The 26,796-nt window shown below is 41.2% G+C and overlaps 3 protein-coding genes and 2 non-coding genes across 9 annotated transcripts in view; 3 read left to right on the forward strand and 2 right to left on the reverse strand.

Moving 5' to 3' along the window:
- Nucleotides 1–658: 658 nt before the first annotated feature.
- On the reverse strand, nucleotides 659–15,158 carry NDUFS1 (NADH:ubiquinone oxidoreductase core subunit S1). Of its 4 annotated transcripts, none has more exons than XM_071747050.1 (19): nucleotides 15,017–15,158; nucleotides 13,940–14,007; nucleotides 13,577–13,668; nucleotides 12,080–12,187; nucleotides 10,864–10,940; nucleotides 10,689–10,770; nucleotides 10,451–10,581; nucleotides 9,629–9,814; nucleotides 9,012–9,146; nucleotides 8,487–8,601; nucleotides 7,402–7,547; nucleotides 6,660–6,788; nucleotides 5,330–5,459; nucleotides 4,685–4,845; nucleotides 3,239–3,393; nucleotides 2,493–2,668; nucleotides 1,608–1,742; nucleotides 1,322–1,394; nucleotides 659–1,000 (listed from the first exon to the last, which is right to left on the reverse strand). In XM_071747050.1, the coding sequence occupies exons 2-19, from the start codon at nucleotides 14,001–14,003 to the stop codon at nucleotides 909–911; spliced, it is 2,187 nt and encodes a 728-aa protein (XP_071603151.1). In that variant the 5' UTR covers nucleotides 14,004–14,007; nucleotides 15,017–15,158; the 3' UTR covers nucleotides 659–908. The 4 variants fall into 4 exon arrangements, with proteins under 4 accessions (XP_071603151.1, XP_071603150.1, XP_071603152.1 ...); XM_071747049.1 differs by lacking the exon at nucleotides 15,017–15,158 and adding an exon at nucleotides 14,709–14,850; XM_071747051.1 differs by lacking the exon at nucleotides 15,017–15,158 and adding an exon at nucleotides 14,709–14,847 and having other exon boundaries at nucleotides 13,940–14,088.
- Nucleotides 15,159–15,322: 164 nt separating this feature from the next.
- On the forward strand, nucleotides 15,323–20,429 carry EEF1B2 (eukaryotic translation elongation factor 1 beta 2). Its single transcript, XM_071747057.1, has 6 exons — nucleotides 15,323–15,457; nucleotides 15,797–15,919; nucleotides 17,223–17,346; nucleotides 17,714–17,780; nucleotides 19,615–19,740; nucleotides 20,239–20,429. Exons 1-6 carry the CDS (start codon nucleotides 15,378–15,380, stop codon nucleotides 20,391–20,393), a joined length of 675 nt encoding a protein of 224 aa, XP_071603158.1. The 5' UTR covers nucleotides 15,323–15,377; the 3' UTR covers nucleotides 20,394–20,429.
- LOC139797948 (small nucleolar RNA SNORD51) lies at nucleotides 17,562–17,641 on the forward strand. Its single transcript, XR_011726638.1, has one exon. It is a non-coding gene; the product is annotated as a small nucleolar RNA SNORD51 (small nucleolar RNA).
- LOC139797951 (small nucleolar RNA SNORA41) lies at nucleotides 18,071–18,204 on the forward strand. Its single transcript, XR_011726641.1, has one exon. It is a non-coding gene; the product is annotated as a small nucleolar RNA SNORA41 (small nucleolar RNA).
- A 4,457-nt stretch (nucleotides 20,430–24,886) lies between the features above and the next one.
- Nucleotides 24,887–26,796, reverse strand: part of CMKLR2 (chemerin chemokine-like receptor 2) — a 116,040-nt gene continuing 114,130 nt past the window's right edge. For both annotated transcript variants that reach the window (XM_071747055.1, XM_071747056.1), the window contains one exon: nucleotides 24,887–26,519. In XM_071747055.1, the coding sequence (XP_071603156.1) occupies nucleotides 25,451–26,503 (1,053 nt within the window). In that variant the 5' untranslated portion in view covers nucleotides 26,504–26,519 and the 3' untranslated portion in view covers nucleotides 24,887–25,450. The remainder of the gene's footprint in view (nucleotides 26,520–26,796) is intronic.

Here is a 26,796-nt window from a genome sequence, read left to right on the forward strand (position 1 = left end):
GGAAGGTGTCCTTATTCCAAACATACGTTAGCTAACATAATAGTCACTGTTCTGAAGTCATTCTAAAGCTTAAAAATAAACCAAACCAAAAGCCACCACATACAACCCCTTCCCCCACTTCACAAGAAAACAATCGGTGCAGAGACCAATTCTGACCTCTTTTATGTATTTGAACTGATCATAGAATCATAGAATCTTTCAGGTTGGAAAATGTAATGTAATGTAAATGTAATATAATGTGATGTAGTTAAAGGCCTTTATCTTTTTGCAAAATTTTTAATTAGTTCAGTATGAGGAAGCTGTTTAAAAATTGCTTTTTTCCCCCACATAAAAATTATTTCCTCCATGAGCAGTTCCTCAACTGAAACAAAACAGAGAAATGTACAAATATCTAGAGCAGCAGCATGTGTGAACACTGGCATAAACCAGGTGTGTTTGACTCAAAAGACAGAAAACATGCTCTAAAAGCACATTACAATAATAGCATGTTCTCACTCTCACAGTCCTTAAAATTAAGATACCTGGATACTCTGAAAGATTACCATCTGGTGTTTCTGCCATGCAGCCTTGTTCCTAGCAAACCAAGAGATGCTGACTCTGAGTTCCTTACCACGTTGTTTCATACAAGAAGCTTAAGCTGTATGAATTACACAGGTAATGAATGGTTTGGCATTATAATTTATTTGTATACAATCGTCATGTACTCTGCCTCTGGGTACAGTAAGTTGAGTGCTGCATGTTCTCTCTGACACAACAAGTCCTATAACATTATGGGACTATCTGAGCTGATGGAAATGTGAAGAAAAATGTAACAACCTAGCAAGTAGATTTGGAAAAAAAAATAAATCAGTCACAGCAGCTAGCTGCAACAAATACTTGGGTGTAGGTGGGAACAGTCTAGTTAGCCTCTAGCAGATGGTTGGCTCTTCTACTGCAGAAGCACCTTCAACAACAGCTTTTACACACTTAGCCATTGTCTGAGATGCTCTACTGATGGAATCTGAAAAAAAAAAAAAAAAAAGCCAAACGTCAGTGTGCTGTAACAGTTCATTTTCAAAATTATACAGACACAATATAAAAGAAACTTAGTACACAGCTGCATACAAAGAGGATTTTAAAAAGTTGCTTAGTTGAAAATACAGTCCAATAGTCTGTATCTTATGCAAATTCCAAATAATTTTATTGGAAAATTTTGTTTCTTCAAAAGACTCAAATCCTACATATCTTAGTGGAATGCTTTAAATGCCTCATAAGAATCCTAATGTAAAGCTAAGTAAAATGTATTGCTGATTTCAGAATGGGAAGACCACACTACACATACCTGTCATATAGAAGTCTTTTATTGTGATCTGAGGTGGAACAAGAGGATCAGCAAGGAGCTGTTGCTTTACTAACTGTGGCAGGAAAGGAAAAACAAAAGCTTTATGACAGGAACTCATTAACAAAGCATTTGTTTAGTGAATGCTGCATGCAGTGCGGGTCAAAGAACGTTTGTAGTACTGCATATCAAGGAGGCCAGTTTCTTTAAAAAGAAGGCCCATTTCTTTAAAAAGCATCAAGCTATGTAAGAGCACTAAATCATGCCCAGATGCTTCAGTCTTGGTTACCTTTGACAATTCATTTGCCTGGCTGAAGTAGTTGGCCTCTTCCACATCATCGTATCGGACCAGATTAGGAGACACTTGTTCCAAACGCTTCCGTATTTGATCAAGGTTCTCATAAGGCAAGGTCATACCAGCCAGCTAAGGGATTCACAGAAAGAAATGCCATGAAGTCTAAGGGTTTCATACATGGTGTTTCAGATTACAAACCCATTAACATACCTAGAGTAAAATCAGGAAAAATCTATACTCCCGAAAACACAGGCAGTTTAATGTACAAACTAAAGCAAAGTAACAGCACTCGGTTGGACTTCTGGTGCCTACAGTTAAGACGTCCCCAAGTTAAAAAAATAGGCTGTCCTGTTAGATATAAAAAGGGAAAAAAAAGACAAAAAGACAAGCACTTCTCTCCTTACATACAGATTATCACTTGTACTTTCCACAGCTTACTTCCACATGTGGTAAAACTTAATGCAATTATCAATGCATCTTATTCCCTGTGACCAGGAAGCATATGACCTTTCCTTATGACATCAGGTCATGTCTTTAGAGTTCATACTGTTTTCTTTCTAAAAAGCACAAAACCACCCTCCTACCAGTTTCCTCTAAAGCACTTCATGAAGATCAGCAGAATTTGCAGACAAAGCTTCACACATTATGTATTCCAATAGCATACAGGAGTTGTAATATTAGTGCTATCCTCAGAAAGGGAAACAGTATGATTTGACTCACAGGATGAACAAAGGATTCCACACAAACCATTGCTTCTTTAGACTACAGTCATGTATTTCCCTGAAAATGTACCTCTTTTTTTGGAAACACTTTTCAATAAAGAAGGAACTTAACCTCTCATTAAACTTTTACAGAAGCAATTTATAACAGCAACAGTACCTCAGAGACAGCTCTAATAATTTTCCAGTCTTCCCTTGCCATGCCAGGAGGTGTTACTGCTACTCTTGTCTGCTGGGCCCTGCCCTCAGTATTCACATATGTGGCTGCCTTCTCTGTGTATGCTGCTCCAGGGAGAATAACATCAGCCATGGGAGCTCCCACATCCCCATGATGTCCTAAATATATGGAAAGAGGAAACGGTACGTAAGTCAAAATAACAAGAAATGCTCTACAGAATTTTTGTGCTCACAGAAAAAAGTGGTTTCAGAAGTTTGCTTAATCAGTAATAAATATAAAGCATAAATATTGCTCTGAGGTCTTTCTTGCCTAATACTTTGGGGAGAATGAACAGACTACAAACAGTAGTTAGTGTTAGTTTAGTCTTTACAGCCACTCAGCTTTGGGTTGGGGTGCTCTTTTCCAGGAGGAAGGATCCAAGGATGCTTAGTGAATGAAGGCAGAAGTGTTTTGGCATGATAGAACAGCTGGGAACCAATGTCATTTTTTTCTGCCAGTTTGAAGCTACTAAATAGTAGTTTGAAGACTAAATGGATTTTATTCCCGTATTAGTCACCAAAATAAATAGGTAACTCATATCTCAGCTACATGTTGAAATGCAATTTCTTGGCAAAAAAATAAAGGCTTGAATTTCTCAAAGGATCAGATATGTTTGTAAGAATATGCCACTGATTACTTCTCTTCAGCTATTAGATAGCAACATTTTTTAATTTACACATACTAATTACCTTGATAGATGATAAAACAATCTGGTGGCAAATCCTGACGTGTTATACAACCTGCATCTGCTCCCAAAAGATACAATACTTTGGGAGGATTTTTCCTAATAGCCTCCACTCCTGGTTTGAAACCAAGATCCAAAGCAGCTACTTGGCTTGCAACCCTGTAGGAAAAAAAACACATTATGACTTCCAAGTTATTTCAGAATTCCCATTCTCCCCTTGGAACCGACCTAACTTTTTTTTTTTGACTAAAATATTAAGAGGGACAAAAGAGGTCTCTAACAGTAGCAGGAAAAAAATGAAACATAAATTCTGACAGTATTTGACAGAATATCAGGTTGGTTTTGCATTTTGACAAACTGATGCCATTTGAAGTTTCCACAGCCATCTCACCTATTTAAGAAAAGATAACAAAATAAAGGCAGACATTCCAGGTCAAGGCCTAGTGGCAGGTCCCTCACTTGTCATCTGGAACATCAAAGTTCACTTTGTGAGAGTCACACTTGTTGTTCTCCTGAATGGGTTCATGTATCAGCTGCCAAAAATGGGCATTTCCCCAGAAGGGCAGCGCAGGGTGGGCAGAACTAGACAGGGAGTTCTCTCTGTGGTCATCAACCCTACGTAACCTTGGTGAAAACATCAAGTATATGGGATGGTAAACCCACCCCTACCCTGCATGCAAGAGTACAGGAGCTGCAAGGTAACATCACTGGTAGTGTTTCCAGAAGGATGATTGCTGCAATCTCCCAAGAACCACCCATTGCTGGCCCCAGGAGATGGGTCTCCGATCCAACTGTGAGTCAAGGAAGTAACAGTGAGAGTCCACTTTGCCACACAAATCCTTCTGTTCAGTGTGGGTGCTGCACTCAGCAGTAGAGGGGCTCTGCCTCCAACAAGGTGGAGGAGAGGGATAGCTGAGTTTACTGGACAGTGTGGATTCAGTGGCCTGGCACAGCAGAACCACAGAGATACAGAGCCCTGGCAGACACTGGTGCACAGGGCACTTTGCTACCATCAAATCACAAAGGAGCAGACTCTGTTACCATCTCTGGAGTCACAGGAGGGTCTCAAGAACTGACTACAGTGCAAGCTGAAATGAGCCTGACCAGAAATGACTGGGAGACCCAGCATATAGTGACTGTCATATAGTGACATATGTGTCACTAGCATATAGTGACTGTCCCAGATGCTCCGTGCATCCTTGGTATAGACTTTCAAAGACCCAAAAGGGTGTAAGTGGGCCTTTGGTGGCAGCAGTGGGATTTTGTCAGGTCAAGGAACCAATTTCTATTAAAAAGTATGTGCTAGTTTGTACTTCAGGTTTTTTATACTGCCTACAGATTCTAACTTGACAAGCTGCTTTTGTGCACAGAAAGAAATCTGCACACATATGGTAACTTCCATAGGCTCAGCATGAAAGAAAGTGATTCCCAAAAAAGCTTTAAAGCAAACCTGTGGAGGATGTTCAAGACTTTCCAATCAGAATCAACACCACTCTTCGTCCTGGCATTTTGTGCAATGGTGGAAACAGCAGCATGAATAGCTCCTCCATCAGCACGCTGCAGGGCTGCACTACCCACCACCACCATTGGCTTCTTAGCCTGGTCGAGGACCTGTGCAAGTAAAGAATGAAGAAATTCATTCCAAGGCTCTGAAGACAATTCTTGGTGCAGAAAGCATAATAAATCCCATGATTTCTACACAAATCTTCCATGCAAAGCTACAGTTCTGAAATGGTAATTTAGAGATGAGTCAAAGAGAAACTGCTGTAAGCAGTACACTACCCTGTTAATAAAAAAACTATACTATTGATAATCAGACATTTAAGTGGCAACATCAGCAGCTGAAACAGCCTGGTTTACACCAATAAATATTCCAGGACTTTTCCTACACTGCAAAATTTTACACACCTGAATATATTAAACAGTTCACAAATGCCTGCTGCACACAAATCATTGCCTCATCCCTTCGTTTGATTAAAAGCAAGTAACTCCATATGGACCATGGTACTTCTCTTCAGATCTCTCTTTCTGAGGAGTTCAGATTATTCTTCAATACATCTGAAACTTCACAGTCACACTCTTAAGATGTGCATACCTTGCAGAAGGCATGTTTTCCAGAAGCAATGTCCTGGAGTATCTGTGGGGACTCTCCCAGATGATCATACGTGTAGGTCAAATTCACAGGAGAGCCAACAAGGGCCACTTGCAAGTCATTGTGAAGCCAGCTGAAAATACAGCAAACAAAAATCAAAGAGTTTTTCTCAACCAAAGCCACTTATTATAATTTTAGCAGTAACTTGAAATAGGATGCAAATTCTTTCAAAGGAGTTTAGATTATATTCATTGTTTTGGTAACATGCAATTTAGCATTACTCTGACTGTTATACAAGCTTAAGATTTTCCTAGAAGGACTATGTCTCTGTACATTCTGGGGGCAGTACAGCAACACACCTTACATCCAAAGTTCATAACTAATTTCCCTCCTCCCCTCAAACTTTTGCCAATTCAGTGTAAAAAAAAAAAAAAAGACCACAAAACTTTAAACCAACTTCTCCAGTGCTAGCAAAAACCAAACAAAAGTTTTAAAACCCACACCTACAGCTACTACTAAGGTTATTTAGCTTGACTAACTCATAGTTATGTCAGAATTAAAGTAATTTGTCAGAGTTAAAGCAATTTGTAGGAGGAAAGAATTCTGAATTTGGGAGTGCTGACGGTTTTAGAAATTTACATATTTCTTAGAGAAACAGAAAAACAAAAACTTAGCTTTTTAGAATTTTTTTCTTTTCTGCGGCTTCTCACAGTACAGACACAAAAATATATAATTTAATTTCTTCCTCTTAAAATTTTAAGGCCACTATTGTTTAAGATTATGTATTTTGGAAGATCCCAGCATTAGGAAGGACAGGGTTTTTATAAACCTCATTTGTCTCCTGCTGACATATCTTGTTAAAGTTGTATTACCCAAGTTCAAAAGTATCAGAAAGTCCCATTACTTGCCAAAGAAAATGTTAAACTTGAATGACTGCTTCTCAAATCAGCAAATCTTGTTACAAGAATACAAAAAGCTGTAAACCAATGCTGAAAGTAATTCTTCAAGGAATATGTTTTAACAAAGTTTCCTAAGAAAATATCTGAGGTCTGTGTAATGTAACAAAGGAATAAGTGTCTATGCTTATGTAAAATGCGTGAACTTTTAGGCAAAATGTCAAAGAGAATATAAACAAGAGACAGCTATTCACTACAGGGAGAAGACACCTCTCATTTTTCTACACATGTATCACCATTCCCTTTACTAAAAGGTGAACTAAATCCAGGGAGTCTGCCTGGATGAATGCTTTCAACTTACTGCCTGAGGCTCCACCTGAGCATTTTATCAGTTCCAGATGGATTTGCATGCTTACTCACCAACAAAGAATACAAACCTCTTTCTAATTCTGGCATTAAAAAGTGGTGCCTCAAAGCGTGGATTAGTGCCAACCAGGAGCAGGACATCTGCATCCTCCACTCCAACAATCTTGCTATTAAGCAGGTAGTTAGAGCGTAGGTCTGTGCTATAATAAAAAGATGCAAGAAAAAAAAAGAGGATGAGAAGTCAGTTAAGGGGAGGAATGAAAATATGGTAAAGATTCTAGATGTTCAAAGTATTTTTTAATCTCAGGAAGAGAAACAGAGATTTCTCAATCTGAATTACCAATCCAAATAAAACAAAAGACCTGTCTTTCAAGAGTATCAGAGATAGCAAAACATTTATGGAATTACAACGTGGATATTTCCTACACTTATGGTTATTGTCACCCTTCACTAACCTTATGTGGTATTAGACAGTTTATAAGGTCGTAATTGCACTGTAGTTTTCACAACACAGATAAAACCAGGCTAAATTATCCATCTTACAACAGACTAACTGGCTGTCAGTAGCCTACTGTTGAACTTCAGCAGCCTCAACACACAGGAAAGTGTGCAGCCCTTCCTGTAGCAGATTATTTATCAACTCAGAATTCATAAACACTCTCTACAAAATTGATACTGCAATTTCAAACAAAACCTGCTAATGGATCAGCAATTGTTATCCTTGGTCATTTCAAAATCTTACCATGAGAGGTTCTGCAGACTGGAAAGTTTATTAACATATTAATTACAGACAAACTTTGCTTGAACTCTTACCCAGCACCATCAGTAGGGAAGACCTCTTCAGTGCAGAGCACATCACAATTTACTCTATTCAGTAAGTCTTTCAGAGCAATTAGTGCTTCTGCATCCACCAGGCCTCCTACAATTGCTGCTACTTCGTTACCTTTGACAGCATGCAGCTGGAAAGAGAGAAAGTACAAACATCAGCAAAAAACACCCCCAAATAATTTCCTACTTGGCCCAAGTAAACGTTTGTTACATGAGGACAAGCCAAAGCCAGCAGTGCAGCTGCTGACCTGGAGCAGCAAAAACTGACCAGCAAAGCAGCAACTCCAGCTCCTTCAGAACTCATGATAAGCAAGGAAGAGCTCTCTGTACGCTGTGCAGGTCTCTCCAAGTGGAGTTTGGAGTTACTGCTCAGATGTGCCTAATTCTCATTTGGTAAGGAGAGGAAGACTGGTGAATGCTTTTATTTTAATGAAGTTATAGTACACACACCACAGAAAGTTCCATAACAGGAGTTCTGTAGCAACAGTTTTAAATGTTGCTATCACACAGTAGGAAAAAGCATCCTTAAGGAAAGCCCTATTATATAGTTATTAAATGCTACTTCATCCCACATAAATTTTTTCATCAAAATCCAGAGCAGTTATGCAGCATTTAATTTCAGCAGTAGAATCAATCACCACACAGAGCAGCACTGAGGCAAGCACAATTCAGGTATCAATAATACAGAATTAATGGCTCTGATGGCAAAAATGGGAATAGCACAGTCTAAAAGAAATTTTTAAAAGTCTTTGGATAGATCAGATTAATTCTGGAAAGTTGCTTCCTCCTCAATTTCTGAAGGAACAATTTAGTTTCCTATTTCAATAAGAGGAGTTTCTTTCCAAATATCCCAAATGAAATTATGGTAAGTTCTTCAGATGGTCTAATCCATGAAACAGGAAGTAATACTCAAAAGAGGAATTTAAGTACAATTACAACAGATTAGAAGCCAAATGCTCACCTCCAACTTGAAAGTATTTTTTTAATATAACTGTTTAAATACTAATCATTGCACTATGTCCAGCTTTGGAAATTAATTTCACACTACGTATGTCGAAAATTGTTCTTACCACACCAGCAACACGAGCTAATACATCCTCCCATGAGGCATGAACTAAGAGTCCTTTTTCATTTTTTATCATTGGCTGAGTAAGTCTCTGACGTTTCAGGCCATCATAGGCAAACCTAAGTGAACAACACTAATATTATTAGAGAGCAAAGACAAAGATAATTGTGTGCTTTCTAAGTGCTGAATTTTCTAACAGCTTGTAACGATTATAAAGAGAAACACAGTATGTACTTGCCATAAAAGTTTTGTTTTTCTTCCCAAAAACAAGCAAAAAAAAAAAAAAAAAATCTGTGATGCAATTAAAATTTACTGGGGAAAAAAAGCTACAAAAATTGAAACATTGGAAAATTCAGCATCTTAAATTATAGTACTAAAAACATGTTTTACCAATTATTCTTCACTACTGCTTTACAATACTAACAGTGGGATGCAGAAGTCAGTGCTACTGTCCACATTTCTGGTTCTGCAAAGTGTGCTTCTAACATGTATATAAACATGCACATGGGTTCCCAAACCTCCCACACACCTTGTTTTGTCAGATATCCATTCCTCATTGATATCTTCATGCAGCCTTGGCAAAATTCTCATCACTTCTCCAGTTCTTGTGCTCACTACAATGTTGCTTCCAACTGCATCAAGAACATCCACTGACTCTACCTTCCTGTTCAGAAGAACAAATAAACCGTTTGCCATGTTCTAGGTACAAGCAGCAACAGCTGCTGTTTGCATGAAAACAAAACAACAAAAATTGCTGTTGGTTTTTCTTTAGATACACATATAAAAACTTAGTTTCACAAGGTATTTCAAATAATATCCTCAACAATTACTGAGTTAATCAATTTGAACTTTCCTTTATACACTTTTTTTAAACTGAGCAATCAGCACAATCTACAAGTACAAATCATTTTAGGGTAAAAGTAAGGGGAAAACAGTCTACAAACTTAAACATTCTTCCTTTTCTTGACTGAGCTGTGAGTAAATAAGATAATTTGTGTTGGACTCAATCAGTAGAAAAGTCTACAACAGAAACACAGAGGAAAAAAAAACAGAAAACACTTGATATCATAAATGGACATATTCTGAGTGAAAGTGTATGACAGGAACAAAGAAAGCTGAATCTTCAGTATCAGTTAAGACACAAACCTTGTCTCCCATGGGCGTGCAGTGAAGGCATATGGCTTGGAGGTAAGAGCACCAACTGGGCAGATGTCAATAATATTTCCTGATAACTCAGACATGAACATTTTTTCAACGTAAGTACCAACTTGCATATCATTTCCTCTTCCAGTTGTTCCTAAGTCATCTACCCCTGCAACCTCACTAGCAAACCTGGTGTATGCAAAAAGAACAAAAACCAAATCTGAGTGTAAGACAGCAACATAGCACATTTTTCAACCCTTACTGCATTTTCTTAAGATAAAACATTAGCTTGAGTCCATTCACCTGAAAGAAGGAAACAATTGTTTACATGCATTAGCTGTGCCATCACGTGCAGGACTATGCATCTACAGAATATCATTCAGATTAATCTACACAAACAACGTGGGGCTAAACTAGGTGGGTATGTTGTATTCTTTTCCATCTGGGTCAAGTCTGGTACTGAATTTCAGGACTACAGAACAGAATAAATATAGCTACCAGAGGCAATCAAGAATAAATAGATCTTGTAACTGCAGCTAAGGGAGTCACTTATTGTTTTAAAATCTACTCTGGCACTAACACCAGTGGACCATTTCTGCCCTGCAGAGTTCTGATTTCACTTCCACGTTTTGGCCACCTCTCTCTACTTCCTGTACGACAGCTGTCTGGGAGCTCTGGAAAACCAGCTATCAGTCCCCACCAGAAATAAAATTCTTAAGTACAGTCAGAAAAGAAATAAAAAACTGACTGCCCCATAGTGTTTCTTTCAAAAGGAGCAAACTGGTATAAATATGCCTGCCTACAGTGAAAAATAAAGGGCATTACCTGATGCATCGTGTGCACTGAATACACCGAGTCATGACTGTTTTGACTAATGGGCCAATGTTCTTGTCCTCCACAGCACGTTTGCTCTCTCTAAATCTACTCCTATCACTCCCAAACATCATTGATTGATCCTAGAACAGACAACAGAAAACAGACTTATTCAGGATACTGGAAAGCACAATTTCACCTAAGATGTGTATTAACACGTCCGTCAACACAATTTAATTGGACATTGTACCTGCAGATCACATTCTCCACCCTGATCACAGATAGGACAGTCCAGTGGGTGATTTGCCAGCAGGAATTCCATTACACCCTCTCTGTTGGGTTCAGGAATTAAAAGTTAATTTCAGCTTCACATTACTTAACAGATAGAACAACTAATCAGCCATACAAGGCTGAAAGAAAGGTACCTTGCTTTCCTGGACTTCTCAGAGTTTGTCAGTATGTTCCAGCCCTTCATAACTGGCATAGCACAAGCAGCAACTGGCTGCAAACACCATAAAAAACAAGTATGAACACAACATATTTCTTATCAACATGGGCACAAACCCCAGCCTCTTTCTCCTCCCAAATTCTTACACAGACATCCACAATTAATTTAACATGTAGAAATTAAAAGATATCTGCAAGGAAGAAAATAGAAGAAACTCTAACCACTAAAGTCACTAGAATCCACATTTATTAATAATCCTATATAGAAAAGGCTAAAAATAAATCATAACTTAGAGTTGAAATTTTATACTTTCAGGTTCCAACTCAAGTAGTTAACAGCAAGAAGAAAGTCACACAAATGAAAGATTCATCAGAGACCTGGAAAACCTCTAGAACTGAAGTTCAGAGTATGCATCACTTACAAGACATTTATTTGGACAAAGCCTAGACATAGAGTACTGGAATAAAAATTTTCACAGTATTACTGCAAGATTATCAAAAAACACCTGCTCAGAAAATGAATGCATCCTGCTTTTCAGCCACATCAGGAGACAGACCATGACGACTTCCATCTTTAGTGACAACCCAACATTTCCAGAGATGCAAAGCTCAAACTATGGAATTCAAGTTGCAGTGAGCTGCAGTTTTATGTGTGAATAAAAATGTGTAATCCATGACTGAACTCTAAAAAAACCACCTCAACTATCTGCATAGATTTCCTACTACCACTGAAGACAGGGTTCAATCCTGAAGCCAACTACTATTTTACAGTAGACATCACTGGTACATAATGCATTAAACTACAAACTAATAAGTAACTGCCATCTCTACTTATCTATAAAAAACTTGCAGACATGAATCCTGCAGCTGAATTTGTACAGAATCTGAAGCTTATTGTCTAAGTGTAGGATCAGCTGAAAATAAGTGGCTAAAGCCTGAATTACAGAACATAAAACTATGACTGAAAATGCAGTTACCAAGTGCTCGGGTCCAGGAGCAAGACAATCTACAAGAACTTGAGAACTGACTTTGATCCACAGACAACCACTGCGGGCCAGTAGCAAGGAGGGAAAAAACTGCTTCAAGCACCTGAATGACAATTTGTGTGCTAATGACTGCACAATTATTGACAAGAATTAAATCAGACCCTAAGCAGAGCAGAAAATTGCCATTCCTATGAAACTCATAAAATACCTTTGGAGCTTTCTCTATTTCCACAAGGCACATCCTGCAATTTCCAGCAACAGAGAGACGGTCGTGATAACAAAAACGGGGTATCTGAATTCCAGCCTTTTCACAGGCCTATAAAGAATAAGAAAGAAAAACAACTTTTAGTTAGGCCTTTCAACTTCACCTCATAAAACAGAACTCAGTTTTTCAAAGAATAACAGTGTTAGTAGTCAGGAATATAGTGCATTCAACCCTTCACACTGAGAACTGATCAGAAATTTTAAAAATGTGACAAAGCAGAAATATTACAAACATATTTTTCCAAAATTTTAACTGACTGAGGAAGTGAGAGCTGATCTCTCTTTCCTTCTTTCCTCCAAGAACAGAGAGAATTATCTCTAATATATATGACACCAGCAATACAAGTAACTTTTTAAAGAAGACATGCACTATTTAAAGAAAAATGCAAAAAAGGAAAATTTTAAAAGTGTAAAGGAAACAACAATAAGCACAATGATTTCTGGCAATTCAATAACATGGATACTCTCTACAAAGGTACTGGAGCAGAGTCAACCTTCTACTTCTATAGAACCCCAAACACACAAGAAACATTGCTCCACGCTATGTCTGAAGAGACAGGAGGACAGAGATAAGACATTAGCAGAGAACAGATACAGACAGCCTCCCCATTGCTATGCTATAGTGCTAGTTATGTCTGCCAGAAGAAATACCACTGAATTCAATAAAAAAGAACTAACAGGATCTGATTTTTCTGATGGTTTCTACAAAAAAAATATCCCATGTAGGCAAAATTAAAAAGCTAACAAAATAGCATTTAATACAATTTTACACCACACTCCTGCTGGGGTCGTTCTAATGCCTAAATAAATCAGTAAGTTGTTTCCAAAGAACAAAGGCTGTATTTTGAAATAAATGCTTTACACCTTAATGTTCCAACTCATTGTATCACTTCCCCATTTAATGGCTTCTTCAAAAACACTAAATGGGAAAAAGATCTACTTGAAATTTTGAAATCTGCCTGAAAAGCAACAATGCTGGAAGATCCAGGTTCCACTTGTTTCCAGATCAAGAAGAATAAAAGCAGCAAGGGATCAGCATTTTGCATCTTAATAGCTAATAACCAAAAGGATGCAAACACTCCTTTACCCAAGACACAACTTGAATAAGATACAAAACTAACAGGTTCTGAATGGCTATCAGGTCACATGCAGTCTTGAGTTACAATTTCAACCAAAATTTGTCAAAGCCTGATGCTGCATTACATAACTTTCTGCAGTTGAGGTTCATGCCCCATGCATCTTCTTTCAGGTAATCATAGCACATGCTTCTTTTTCAGACACCAAATTCCCCAAAGCATTTCTGCCACATGAAATGGCGTCACAGGCAGTGAACACACTCCTAAAGAACTGCAAGATACAATGTAAGGGTTTGGGGTTTTTTTGGTACACAGAGTAGAACACGCTGCCAAGAAGTGAGATGGGGACATGCCACTCCTCACACCTGAAGTACTGTGGTTCCTGGGTTAACCAAGACAGGATGACCATCCACAAACACCTCTATTTGGTTTCCGGCTGCTGTTGCAGTTGTACGCCCTGAGAAGCAAAGAAAAAAAAAACCCAAAAGCTTTGTTACTGCGAGATGCAAACTGTCAGAAGCCACCAACCTTCTCTTACTATAAATACAGTACTGAAAAAATCCTAATTATAGAAGCAGCACCACACAGAGCTGCAATGGAGTTCGTAAATGTGTCCTTCAATAACTCACAAAGCCATAGAATAATTTTCGCTGGAAGTCGATTACAAGGCAGTCACACATACATGAATTTTATCATCATACACATCCGTATGAACTAGAGACACTTACCACACACCCTGGAAGACTGGGCAATGCCAGCTAAGGTCCTGCGGGCTGCACGGAGCCGAAGCATCTTGCTTTGGGAAGAGAGAAAACAGCACTGAGCTTTTACGCGTTCAGATGTTTGCTGACAGGCTTTACAGGCCAAGTAAATATTTCTGTATCGGTTGCAAAGAAGTGTGTGTGTGTGCGCAGAGTTATAGAAAGATTACTTTCTTAAGCTGCAAGCCGCGGTTCTCTATACTTCATTCCTATGCACGTCACTTGAGAATAAAAAACAGTGACTAAGGATGAGGAACAGCTGGTAGCCGAGCTTTAGCAGGCAACTGAAAGAACTGCCAGCAACAGGGACAAAGGAAGAGCAGCCGGCACTTCAGAGCGAACAGCTCCGTGCTTCACACACACACGAAGCTTCCCCGCCCTCCACAGCGGCGGCTGCAGCCCGGAACCCGCAGGGTCTCCGCCTGCACCGAGGAGAAGCTTCCCCCGAGCCCAGCTCTCACAGGGCCCGCGCCGGGGCCTTGCCGGACGCCGCAGCTCGGTCTCCGCTCCGGCTTCTCCTTGCCTGCCCGCGGGGCTCCCAGGCGGGCCTGTCAGGCTCCGGAAGGAGGGCACAGCCCGCGGCGGCGCCGCCCGGCACCGGGGTCACCTTGGAGGCGCCGCTGGGGCAGCCCCCAGCCCGCCGCCGAGCCTGTCAAGGGCATCGGGAGCGGCGACGAGAAGACGGCGCCCGTCACGGAGCGGCCGCCACCGTCCCTGACGCGGTGTCCGCCGATACCTGGCGCGGGGCGGGCAGCAGCTGCGCCTCGACCTTCTTCGCTAATGCACGGGCTGACCCCCGCCTCGGCCTCCGGTGGCGGCGGCCTCGGCGCTTTCCGCCTTTCCCCGGAGCCTCCTTCGGGAATCTTCGGAGCGCGCAGCCCCAGCGACCAATGCCGCTGTCTGTAGGTGTGTTCGGCAATCTCCGGAACGCCGCTTCGGGGGTTTCTCTCAGCTTATCGGCTGATATCGGCAATTTCCGCCAGCCCGCCGGCACCCTCTCGGCCACCGTCCGATACGTCACCCACAGCAATTCCCGTCCTTTACCGTTGCTTTCTTCGTCCAACTCCGGCAACTTCCGCTGGTGCCCACGGAGGGGAAGGGGCGGGAAGGCAGCAAAGGGAAAGTCACAATTCCCTCCAAACGCTGAAGAAATTCCTCAGCTTTATCGCTAACTTCACCTCCGCTCCTTCCCCGAACCCCTGATGCCCCGCCCGCAGCACGGTCTGCGCTGGAGCAGCCAACCCGTGAGGGACTACTTCGCAGCGCATTCTTGCGGAAGGATACGCACGCAAACTCAGTCCATGAATCCCGCGCTATATAAAGGCGGCGCAGGAGCCGCGGGGTCTCTTACGCGGCGCTCGGTCTCTGGGTCAGCTCGGCGTTCGCCTGCCGCGCCGCTGCCGCCATGGGCTTCGGGGACCTTAAGTCCCCCGCTGGCCTCCGGGTCCTCAATGACTTTCTGGCTGACAGGAGCTATATCGAGGGGTGAGAGGCGGATGCGGGCGCGCTGGGGCTCGGGGGAGGCCCGGCTGGGACGAGGCGCGGTGAGGCCTTTGCTGGCCTGGCGGGAATCAGCGGGTGGGGCGGAGGCTGTGGCGGGGGCTGGGACTGGGCAGCGCGGGGGGGCCTTGAGGCACAGGGGTGCCTAAGTCTCTGATAGCTGCTGCCGTAAGCTCCTGGGTCGCCGCGCTGGGCGGAAGCCTGGCGGACGCACCGAGCTGACGCTGCGTGTTACTCGCATGTGCTCAGAGGCTTTTGCGTTACAGCGTCACATCTTCCTGCGTGCACCGAGGAAGGGGGTTAACTTCGGCTTGTTCTCTGCAGGTACGTCCCTTCTCAGGCTGATATAGCAGTCTTTGAAGCAGTCGGTGCCCCACCTCCTGCAGACTTATTTCATGCTCTTCGTTGGTACAATCATATTAAGTCGTATGAAAAGCAAAAGGCCAGGTATGGTTAAATTGCAAATATGTGTGAACTTGCCTGCCAAGTGTTGCGTTTGTTTAAACAAATTCGAACAAAAGTGTTTTTCCCTCGTACTGTGTTTGGTTTTGTGTTGGCACTGGAACAGGAGCAGCTCTAGAAGCAGAGCAGACCTGTTCTCTGAGTACATTACACTTCTCACTTAGAATGTTGGCTGTTCAATTACTGACTGTCTGCTAAAGCTTAGATGAGAGGTTTGAGCTTTGTCTCTGCTATTTACAGAGATAACTGCTGAAAGCTGGAAATAACTGGTAATTGACCCTGTAAAGGCAACACCAAAATGGATTAAAAAGTGTTACAGAAGTCTTTAAAGATAAATACACAGTATATGTAGGTGGTTAGTAAGGAAAGTGGGTTTGTTCACGTTTTTAGCCATGGAAGATAAAAGGCAATTATTTGCAATGCAGAAGCACATATGAAAAAGGGGAAATGTGAAAACAAATTTTTTTTTTCTTTTTAGTGATTTTAGTGTTTACGAAAGGGGCTGTTTTGAAATCCATGGAGATGGTAGATCTCTAAAAAGTTACAATTTAGGTGGAGTCAGTAATGCTACACGGCCTCCTCTATCAGCCTCAGTCCTGTCAATGAGTGAGCTCTTGGAAAGTTGTGTGGTTGAGTCACAAGTGCATTTTCAAAGCTTTAGAAAGGCTGATGGGGACTGGGGTTACAAAGTTGCTTTGCAAAGTCCAGTCTGTGGAAGCTACTTCTAGTTCCTGAAAAGAGTATCCTATCTGCAGTTCACAGTAACTATACCAACACAAGCTTATTCTAAGACAACAGAACTATATGAGTTATAGGAAAATTAATGCAGTGGGATCTTATCCCTCCTGTGCTATCAAGAGCTATCTTGCCGTGTTAAACACTCACTGAGGCTTCCAGAGTGACAGGAACAATGTATTTTCTGTTGCCCTTAGTTTTTAAACTAAATGAAAATACTTCTAGGGAAGCACAGACAGTAAGTTGGTAACTCTTTCTACACTGAATATAATGCAGATAAATGATTCCAACAAGAAATCTTTTTTATCCATCTACTTTGGTGGAGCAGCAGTGTTGGGCAGGATCAGTCCTGGGTGTGGGATATGCTGTAGTCTCAACTACCATGTCAGGAGCATTGGGGGCTGTGTTTGGGGAGGTTCTGTTCTCAAGTGGCAGAATTGGTGATTTATTTTATTTTAACACAGCATTTTTGCCATGAATGTGTTAGTTGACAAGTGGTCAGTATTTGTGATGATGTTTGAGTAGGTTCCCAACACTGGCTGCTTTCTTTCAGCTTGCCAGGAGTAAAGAAGGCTTTGGGGAAGTATGGTCCTGCTGATGTTGAGGACACAACGGGTGCAGCTGCAGACAGCAAAGATGATGATGACATTGATCTTTTTGGATCTGATGATGAGGAGGTATTTGACTTTTTTGTATTATAATTGGTTTGGTTTGCTGTTTTTGTTTGGTTTGGGTTTTTTTTAGAAATAGCAGATACAGAAATTTTTACCCTTTCTGGTTTAAGTTACTTAAATTTGTGACCTCGGTGCCAGGTTCTTGGCATTCCTAAATTTGCATGACAGGAGTTCCAAAGGAATGTGTTGCAAAGGAGTGAACTGTCTTTTGACTTGGACTGGTTACATGATGAATAAAACAAAAAATCACCATCTTTCGGCTGACAGTTGTGATGATTTGTTTTTGTCTGAGTAGATGCCAGTCGGTTTGGTAATGCTTTCAAGTTGTGGGGTTTTGGTGCTTTGCTCTGATACTGGATTTCTCTTTCAGGAAAGTGAAGAAGCAAAGAAACTGAGGGAAGAACGTCTGGCCCAGTATGAATCAAAGAAGTCCAAAAGTATGTCTGTAAAGAACTACTTAGTCTTTTATGCTTTATTTTTTATGAGTTAATTTTCAGGCATTTGAAGAGTATGGCTAGAAACACTAACTGTAATATATATACTTGACTGGAATGAGACAGGACTAATTAGCTTCACATAGTTGACCATAAGCTTATCCTTTCCCATAGCAAATAGGAACTTGAACATAGCTTTTGTTGTGCTGAATACACTATGTTTTCTTACTCAGAGGCTGGAGGTAATTCTCTATATAAATGGAGTATTTTCTTTCAACATTTAGGAAGGTGGCCTCCACAGCTACTGGTCTGGAACTGTTGATAACTGTAGCAGTTGCAGTATTCCATCTGTGGAAAATTAACTGATACACAGTATTAAGCTCCTTCTCAGATACTCTGAAAAGGACTTTCTATGTAACAAACATTGTCAGCTTCTTAATCTGCTTTTTATGTCAGTCTTTGTCAAGAACATGTCTGTACATTTTGACTGTTGGAATCACAGAACCACAAAATTCTCATGGTTGGAAAAGACCTCTAAGATCACTGCATCCATCAGTCACCCTCTGCTCCCAAACACCCACCAAAATAAATCACCACCCCATGGGAGCATGTCCTGAAATCCCTTATCTACACCTCCAAGGATGCTGGCTCCACCACCTCCCTGGGCAGCCTGTTCTAGCACCTGACAACTCTTTCAGTAAAGAAATTCTTCTCAATGTTTAGTCTAAACCTCCCCTGGTGCAGCTTGGAGCCATTTCATGGAGTCCTATCGTTATTTACTTTAGAGCCGAGGCCAATGCTCAGCTTCCCTACAACTTCCTTTCAGGTAATTGGAGGGGGATAAAGTCTTCTCTCAGCCTCCTCCAAACTAAACATTCCAAATTACCTCAGCTTCTCCTCACAGGACCCTTCTCCAGGCCCTTCACCAGCTTGGTTTCCCTCTGAACTTGCTCCAGTAACATAATGTCCTTGTAGTGAGGAGCCCAAAACTGAACACAGGAGTCAAGCTGCAGACTCGCCAGTGCTGAGCACAGGGGCACCATCACTTCCCTTCTGTAGGCCACAGTATTCCTGATTCTGTGGGATGCTGTTTGCCTTCTTGGCCTTGCTCATTGATTCAGCCTGTGCAGATCCCTTTGCAGAGCCTCAAGCAGATCAACATTCCCACCCAACTTGGTGTCATCTGCAAGCTTGCTGAGGAAGCACTCAGTCCCCTCATCTAGATTGTTAGCAAAGATACTGAGCAAGACCAACCCCAAAACTGAACCCTGATGACTGGCTGCCAACTGCATTTAATTCCATTGACTACAGCTCCCTGGACCTGGCTATGCAGTCAGTTTTTAACCCAGGAGGGAGTACACCTACCTATGCTGTGAGGCAGCAGCTTCTCTAGGAGAATGCTATGGAAGATTTTGTCAAAGGCTTTACTAAAATCCAGGCAGTCTGTGTCCTCAGCCTTCCCCTTCTCCATTGGGTGTGTCAGCATAGAATGAGATGAGGTTGTTCAAGCCTCTTGCCTTTCCTGAGCCCCTGCTGATCCCCGTGCTCTCCTGCACTTGCTAGGGGAGTGCACGCTGTGTGAACATCTGTAATTTTTCTGGATGTGCAGGTCAGGCTGACAGGCCTGGAGTTCCCTGGATTCTCTTCCTGGCCCTTGGCAGACATGAATAGCTGAAATACTTCTGAAATGTATGTTGGTACAAGAGGCCTGGCACAGCTGTGTGAGGAGTATCTTGTCCATGAAATTGGGGAAGCTGTTACCACAAAGCTTGTCTGCAAATAGGTCAGTGTAATTTTGAAAAATTCCTAACCTCTCATAATGATTTTCTTTCCTCAGAACCAGCTGTTGTTGCAAAGTCATCAATCTTGCTTGATGTGAAACCTTGGGATGATGAGACAGACATGGCCAAACTCGAGGAGTGTGTTCGAAGCATCCAAGCAGATGGCTTGGTCTGGGGATCATGTAAGTAGGAGAAAACTTCAAAGCAGGAAGAGAGGGAAGAGCTCTTAAGATAGCATGGGAATAGGTCTTGTGGTTGCTGTTGGCCAATCTGTGAAAATGTTGATAGCTGTATGCAGGAGTTACAGTACCACAGAACATCTTGGCAATCAAAAAGGTGTGTTACAACATGCAGTGGATGAGATAAGATTCAAATACAAGTTTTAAAAGTTTTAAAACTTCATCTCTGCTGTCCTACATCTTGCACATTTCTGATGCAGCAAGCAAATTCCCATATGCTCAAATCACTGGTTGTCGGGGAGGAGGGGTAAAAAACCAAAAAAACTTCCACAAACGCAGTTTCTCTACCATTTTGTAGTGAGTGCTGTTTTGCTGATAGACAGTTTATATTATGGAGCAAATTATGTTTGTTATGTATGTTTACAAACTACTTTGATTAAGGTCAATCTTCGATCTGTGTTTCTAAGAGATCCCATTAACATATGTTAATTTTTTTTTCAGCCAAGCTAGTACCAGTTGGCTATGGTATCAAAAAGCTTCAGATCCAGTGTGTTGTTGAAGATGACAAAGTTGGAACAGATATGCTGGAAGAGAGAATTACAGCTTTTGAAGATTATGTACAATCAATGGATGTAGCTGCTTTCAATAAGATTTAAGTCTTGATATATCTAGAATAAATGCAATTGCAAAAATTGGGCTGTTCATGGTTAATTCAAAATCAGGGTGTAATCCAACTCATAAATGTAAATTATTTTAATGTGTAAAGTTAAAGCTAAAACTGAATTTCAGGGTTGCTCCAACACCCTGCTGGTACCACCCAAAAGTATGAGCAGAAGAAATGGAAAATTTATATTTACCATCAATCCATATATGTTATGCTTTTAGAAATCTGAAATGCTGTTTGCTCTGCTTTGGAGGAAATTGCATCTTTTGATTTCTGTATTTCCTCTGGAAGAGGAGGGGTGGCTTTAAGGTAAAAAGTACAGGACTGGGGCAAAGTGCAAGTAACTTCTTGGGTAGTTAATCAGTAGTATGAATTAATTTTGTTTAATAAGGGTGGTGATCAGCCAAATAAACTTTTGTTGGGAGCTACAACTGCCATCACAGGGCAGAAGCATCAGGGAATGTGCCTGCTGCACACTGGAGATGGAGCGGGGTGTAACAGACTTCACCTGACCTGATCCTGCTGTGGTAACCTTATCTTCTGGCGTGGTGATTTGGAGCCTTTTTCCTTCGAGGTGAAAACATCTGCAGTGTAATTATTTTGGGGTTTGCATCTGTTCTGGGGCTTTTTAATTAATACAGCGAATAACTTGCTTCTGGAGCCCGGCAGAGCCAAGGTGCTACCAGCTCAGCGGCCACCAGGGCGCAGCCTCTGCCTTGAGCAGGGGCTTCTGCCGCCCTCGGGTGTCACCTCCCCTCCCTTCCCCCCCTAAGAGCAGGGCTGGGGCTCACGGTGCAGTCACCCGCGTTGCAGCCAATGCAGGTGAATTTACTCAAAGCATGCTTCGGGCTAAAACAATAAAAAATGCAGTTAAAATGTAAAGTAGCATAATTAACACCAGTGTGAGCTCTTTACAGGGCTGCAGACCAATTCTAGACCAATTTTGACATTTAAAGATCAAAGAACGTATCAGGATTACATGGTTTTCCAAAAACTATCCATAGGAGTGATGCAAATGTAAAAGCTGACAAAGTTGTCATGCTTCCACTCCAAATTGTGTTTCTAGGTATTCTGGAGGACTGAGATTGAGAAATCATGGTGATTGTGAAGTAGAAGCCCTTTTTATGTCACACTGGTCACTGAGATGAAGATGCTCAGTGCCAAAGCCTGACAGCAGCAGCAGATAAAATAACCTGAGGTTCTTTTTTCACAGGGCACCTCTATGGTTATGTGGCACAGGAGGTCCTGTGTCTCTAAACTTCAGATTACATTGACTTGGTTTTATAATTTGTCTTGGACGAAAAAACCCAAACTGCCTCAGAGAGGTTTAAAACATTATTAAAGAACTTAAAGGAAGCATAATTACAGTCATCATTCCCATAAGTTAAAATCCTAATAGACAAGAAATCTTGTGTGGAATTAATGCACAGTACCTGTTGGTGGGAATTCTCTAGCTGTTGCTTCTGCTAAGTGATGTAGCTTAGTTTTAGCAATTCTGTTACAGCACTGTTAAAAGCAAGAGTTTCCAAATACCACATCAGAAAAAAAAAATCTTCAACAGAGATGCAATTTTTATTATCCTTGGCTGCCACTGTTTCTGACTTCCCATTAATTATGCTTATTACCATTATGCTCTTTCCTTGACCTTGATATTAAAGCTCTCAGTGGATAAAATTGTTTGATTTGTAGACTTAACTTTTCTGTACGAGTCATCCTTCTGACCTGCCAGACTGGATTTGTGCTTGTGTGCATTTCATTTAGGTTAAGCATGCAGTTAAAAACTTTGGTTGAAATTTCTTTTGTGGGTTGTGGTTTTTAATTTTTTTTCCTTTTTTTCCTCCCTTACGTTGCTGTACAGGAACAATACAAAAAAAGCTTAAGAATGTAATCTTCCCAGTACCCAGAGAGGCACGTGGGCAAGAGAATATAAAAAAGATGCCACACTAAATGCTATACAAAAAAGATGCAGACAGGCTGGAAAGGGTGCAGACAAGGGCCCCGAGGATGATCAGAGGACTGGAGGACCTGCCATGTGGGTAAGGGCTGAGAACTGGGTTTTTTCAGCCTTGAGAAGAGAAGGCTTAGGGGAGACCTCATTAACAAGAACCAGTGTGTATAAAAAGTGGCTACCAAGAAGATGGAGGCTCCCTTTTTACAAGTCATATGGAAAAGTCAAGGGCCACAAGGTACTTCTGGGGAGATTCCAATTGGACTCCAGAAGAAAACTTTACACCATGAGAACAATTAAAAATTGGAAAAATCTCCCAGGTGGTGAATTCCCCTGCATTGGGGAGCTTTAACGTTCAGCTTGACAGGGTACTGGACCACCTCATCTAGCTGGTATTTTTACCTAGAAAGGTTGGACTAGGTGATCCTTGATGTTCCTTCCAACCTGGCAGTCTATCATTCTATGGTTCAATTTAGAGAATTCCACAGAATCCACATATAATTGCTTTAGAGGTTTTTGTATTAGAGGCTTTTGATTTAAAGGTACATGTGTTTGTGCTGGTATATTACTGTGTCATGCCTGTGGAAAATCAGAATCTTAAGAGCAGATAAGACATTTCTATCCCAAGTGGCCCCATAACACTAAAGATTAGCAGAAGATTCCATAACTTAAATAAGAATATTGGGAAACCAGTTTCAGCAAAAGTATTAGTCACAAACTAATCTACACAAAAACCTTCAGAAGTACAAACGGTTTAGGAAGCAGGTAAGAGTAAATAAAACCTGTCTATTATGAAATTGGTCAATACCTGTTCTTGAATTAATGGTTGATCACAGTGGTATTTCCCATTAAGTGTTTTTCTATAGTATCCTTCAGCATGACAAGATAGATCCCCTTCATCTGCCTTATTTTTCCACATGGTGGGTTGAAAGAGTGTTGCTCAGTCCAAGCAACATGTAACTTGCCACTAAAAGCAGCATCTCTTTGAACACTAATTGGAAACAGACACTTAGAGCATCACCTGTTTTGTTTTGGTATCTTTGTTACTTTTGCAGAAACGATTTGGAGATAATTCTGTAACTGATCCTGCTGTGACTGAGCAGCAGTTACATTGCAAAATCTGAGTCTACTGATTTCCATAAGGCTGACTTTGGCCTATTCTATTCTGTATATCTATTGTCTGCTTCAGAAGAGGCTTTCTAACAGCTTATGCATGACAATGCCAATGTATCCCCATTTTAAAATCAAGCTCTACTGTATATAGCAGTATGTGTACTCACATATCTGACATGCAAGAAGAAAGCTGACATAAAGCAGAATTCCTGTAGTAGAAAGGGTGATGGCTTGCTTTCATAATCCAAAATCTCTGGGATGGAGCTGCTCTAAGAAGGGACAGTCACTGCACTTTATGGCTGAGAAAAGCAAATGAATACATTCATTGGCAACAGCAAAGATTTATTATACTTCTAAGCATTTTTGAGTACAGGCAGGAGAGTAGTACCAATGTATAATTCTTAGAAAGATACCAGTGAAGAAGTGCAAAATGTTTGATTCAGGCACACACATTCTGCAGCAATGCCAAAATGTTCTGAGTCACTATGTACCAGGCAGCAAATGACTTACAGAAGGAGTGCTGCTAACCAGCCCAAAGGTAAACACTTTGGAATTCCAGTTACCCTGACCAACTCTCCCAAACTCTGAAACCAGAACCCAAAGAAACAGTTACCACAGTCAGACTGTTTCTATTTGTACAGCTATCAATGTTGGATGTGCTCATGCATGCATGAATGTATTACCCAAAACCAAATATATTTACATATAAGGCCTCGTTTACAGTGCAAATGCTACTTAAGTGTGTTGGCAGGGCATAGAAACTAGGTAGATTACCTGAAAAACAGTTTTATTCTATATACCTAGGCCAATAATAAGGAAAAAAATGGTTCCAATTTACCCAGAGCTTTATCCTTCTTTTAGTGGAGTTTTATCCTAGAAGCAACTTTTCTGTTAAATGGCATTGTGTCAGAAATGGGTCCACTCCACTTAGCATACATTGGTGCACATGTGATTCTACAGCAAGCAACAAGCTGGAACACAATACAGCATAACTGGGATTACTCCATATTTCTTGTGGCAGTGGACTCTGTTTCCTGGGTGTAGTCTTGCCTCTCACTTGGCAAAGAAGTCCAAATTTGGCTACAAACTTGTTAAGAGAATATTGTTGAATTCACTCTGCCCAATTTTAGAAGACTGACCTTAATGCAAATTAAATGTTATATTATTTCTTTACCTTTGTTTGACCAAGCAGTAAAGAGGAACTGATAACTGTAAACCTCTTTAAGCCTTGAAGTTGAAATAGAAAAAGAAACGAGTGGCAGGAGGCCATTAGTCTCAATTTCTGTAAGAAACACTTTCACTAATTCCTTGCACATTTCAAATGAACCTAATACCTACATGGAACATCTACTCAGTATTTTGCCCCAACTGGTGCTAAAGCACAAGAGTAAGTGACCAGAAAACACAGGATCCTCCTGTCTTAGTTTTGAGTATAAGGTAATTGAGCACCAGGAGAAAACAGGTTTTATTTCCATATTTTTTGACACAAGACAGCAATTCAGTGCTCTCTATCTTGGAATTCTTCTCCAGCTGCAGAGTGGAGCCCAAATAACTTCACTTGGCTGGAATGTTGCCACGTAATTCCACTTTAAGGCAATACAAGACAACCAGGAGACTCATGGCCCGTTGAGGTATGGCCACAAGAGTGTTCCCAGTGATGGCAAGGAGGAGTTATCTTATTACATGTTTTTCTGAGATATGGAATTACAACAAACCAGCAGGATTCCAACAACATTCCTGATCAAAAATTAGAGCAATTCCAATTATGCTGACAACTTCCAGTTCAGGATGTGTGTGCACTGCAGTGCACCACACCCAGATTCTCTGTCTTCTAATAACCTTTTGAGAAAAAGCAGTAAGTGCAATTAAGGCAGCTGTTTACATAAAACTGTGTATGCAAAGATGCGTATCTGGCTGGCAGGTGTGAAGTCAAGAACACCTCCAAATCTTCAGTCGGGTATTTTGGAGAGGGATGGTGAAAAGAGGAGTCACTGAGCAGTTTCACAGCAGTGCACAGCCGCATGGGTGTTGTCTGAACTCCACAGCTGCTCGTTGGCAGTTCCTGAGCGGCTCATCTCCCACAGTGCCAATTTTAGTACTTCAGAGACTGTTGTCTTGACTTGGGCCTGGAACTTTTTGCTAATCAGAACATAGAGGATAGGATTGAAGCAACTGTTGATGAAAGCAAGGCCAGTGGAAAGGGGAATGCCATCCTGCAGTAAGTCGTGCAAGTTTTCATTGTGGTGAGCCGACAGCTCCACAATGCTGAATATGTGGTATGGTGTCCAGCAGACAAAAAAAGCTACAACGACAGCAATGATGGTCCAGAAAAGCCTGCTGGAAGTCAAGACAGTTCGCCTCTTCACTTTGATAATCAGCAATGAGTAGCAAATGACCATTGTTACTAGAGGAAAGAGGTAACCAAATGCAAGCCTCACCCAAATGAGGATGTGATGTGTCAGCAAAATAAGTTCTCTGTCGTGCACATGGAAGTTGTTGTAACAAATGGTGACATTGTTGAGAACTGTAGCTGTGTCTCTAAAATATAAGGCAGGGCCACCAATAATTGCAGCTGACATCCAAATGATCCCACTAAGAATGAGGGTGTTCCTCACAGTCCGATATTTGTAGGAAAAAAAGGGGTGGACTAGGCGGATGTAGCGGTCAAGGCTGATGAATGTCAGGAAGAAAACACTGGCAAACATGTTAAGTAGTGCGATAAATGAGTTCATTTTGCAGAGCCACTTCCCAAAAGGCCAGTGGAAGCCCATTGCCACATATGTAATATAGAGGGGCAGGAAGAGAACAAAAATGAAATCTGCAATGGCCAGATTGAGGAACCAGAGTGTAGAAACAGATTTATCCCACTTAAAGCCCATAAACCAGATGACTATGGCATTACCTGGCACTCCCAGCAGAAATGCCACACTGTAAAAAGAAAGGGAAATCATATGGGTAATGCTGAGGGAGGACTGGGGCGATTCATCTTCCTCAGACAGGTCGTAGAAGTAAGAGTAGTTCTCAAAATCTTCAAATGTCATGTTGCACAGTTGCTTTCTGGGGGAAAAAAAATGAACAGTCAAAGGAGAAAGGTTTTACTGCACTGCAAATAATAGCCTGTAAGGCCTTTAAGTTCTTGGACTTAAACCCAAAAAAATGACTTGGTTCACCTACTTAATTTTAGCTGTGGGTTGCTAGAACAAGGCCTGTGCAGTATTTCAGTCACAGGTATTTCAAGAAATGCTCAAATCAAGACAAAGTTGAAATCTTCAGGAACTATTTTTGTTGCATTTATCTCTTAATGGATAGCAATGAGCACAGTATCACTGATAAA

Source organism: Heliangelus exortis, chromosome 6, assembly GCF_036169615.1.
Source record: "Heliangelus exortis chromosome 6, bHelExo1.hap1, whole genome shotgun sequence".
Taxonomy (NCBI): domain Eukaryota; kingdom Metazoa; phylum Chordata; class Aves; order Apodiformes; family Trochilidae; genus Heliangelus; species Heliangelus exortis.

What these genes read in the sequence shown, in the direction of transcription:
- NDUFS1 (XM_071747050.1), bottom strand. Translation starts at nt 14,003, where the DNA reads ATGCTTCGGCTCCGTGCAGCCCGCAGGACCTTAGCTGGCATTGCCCAG. An exon ending in CAGTGCACACGATGCATCAG is followed by an intron (nt 9,815 to 10,450) that starts GTAATGCCCTTT and finishes TGCATACACCAG; the next exon opens with GTTTGCTAGTGAGGTTGCAG. An exon ending in GCACGCCCATGGGAGACAAG is followed by an intron (nt 9,147 to 9,628) that starts GTTTGTGTCTTA and finishes TCTTCTGAACAG; the next exon opens with GAAGGTAGAGTCAGTGGATG.
- EEF1B2 (XM_071747057.1), top strand. Translation starts at nt 15,378, where the DNA reads ATGGGCTTCGGGGACCTTAAGTCCCCCGCTGGCCTCCGGGTCCTCAAT. An exon ending in GACAGGAGCTATATCGAGGG is followed by an intron (nt 15,458 to 15,796) that starts GTGAGAGGCGGA and finishes TGTTCTCTGCAG; the next exon opens with GTACGTCCCTTCTCAGGCTG. An exon ending in TGGCTTGGTCTGGGGATCAT is followed by an intron (nt 19,741 to 20,238) that starts GTAAGTAGGAGA and finishes TTTTTTTTTCAG; the next exon opens with CCAAGCTAGTACCAGTTGGC.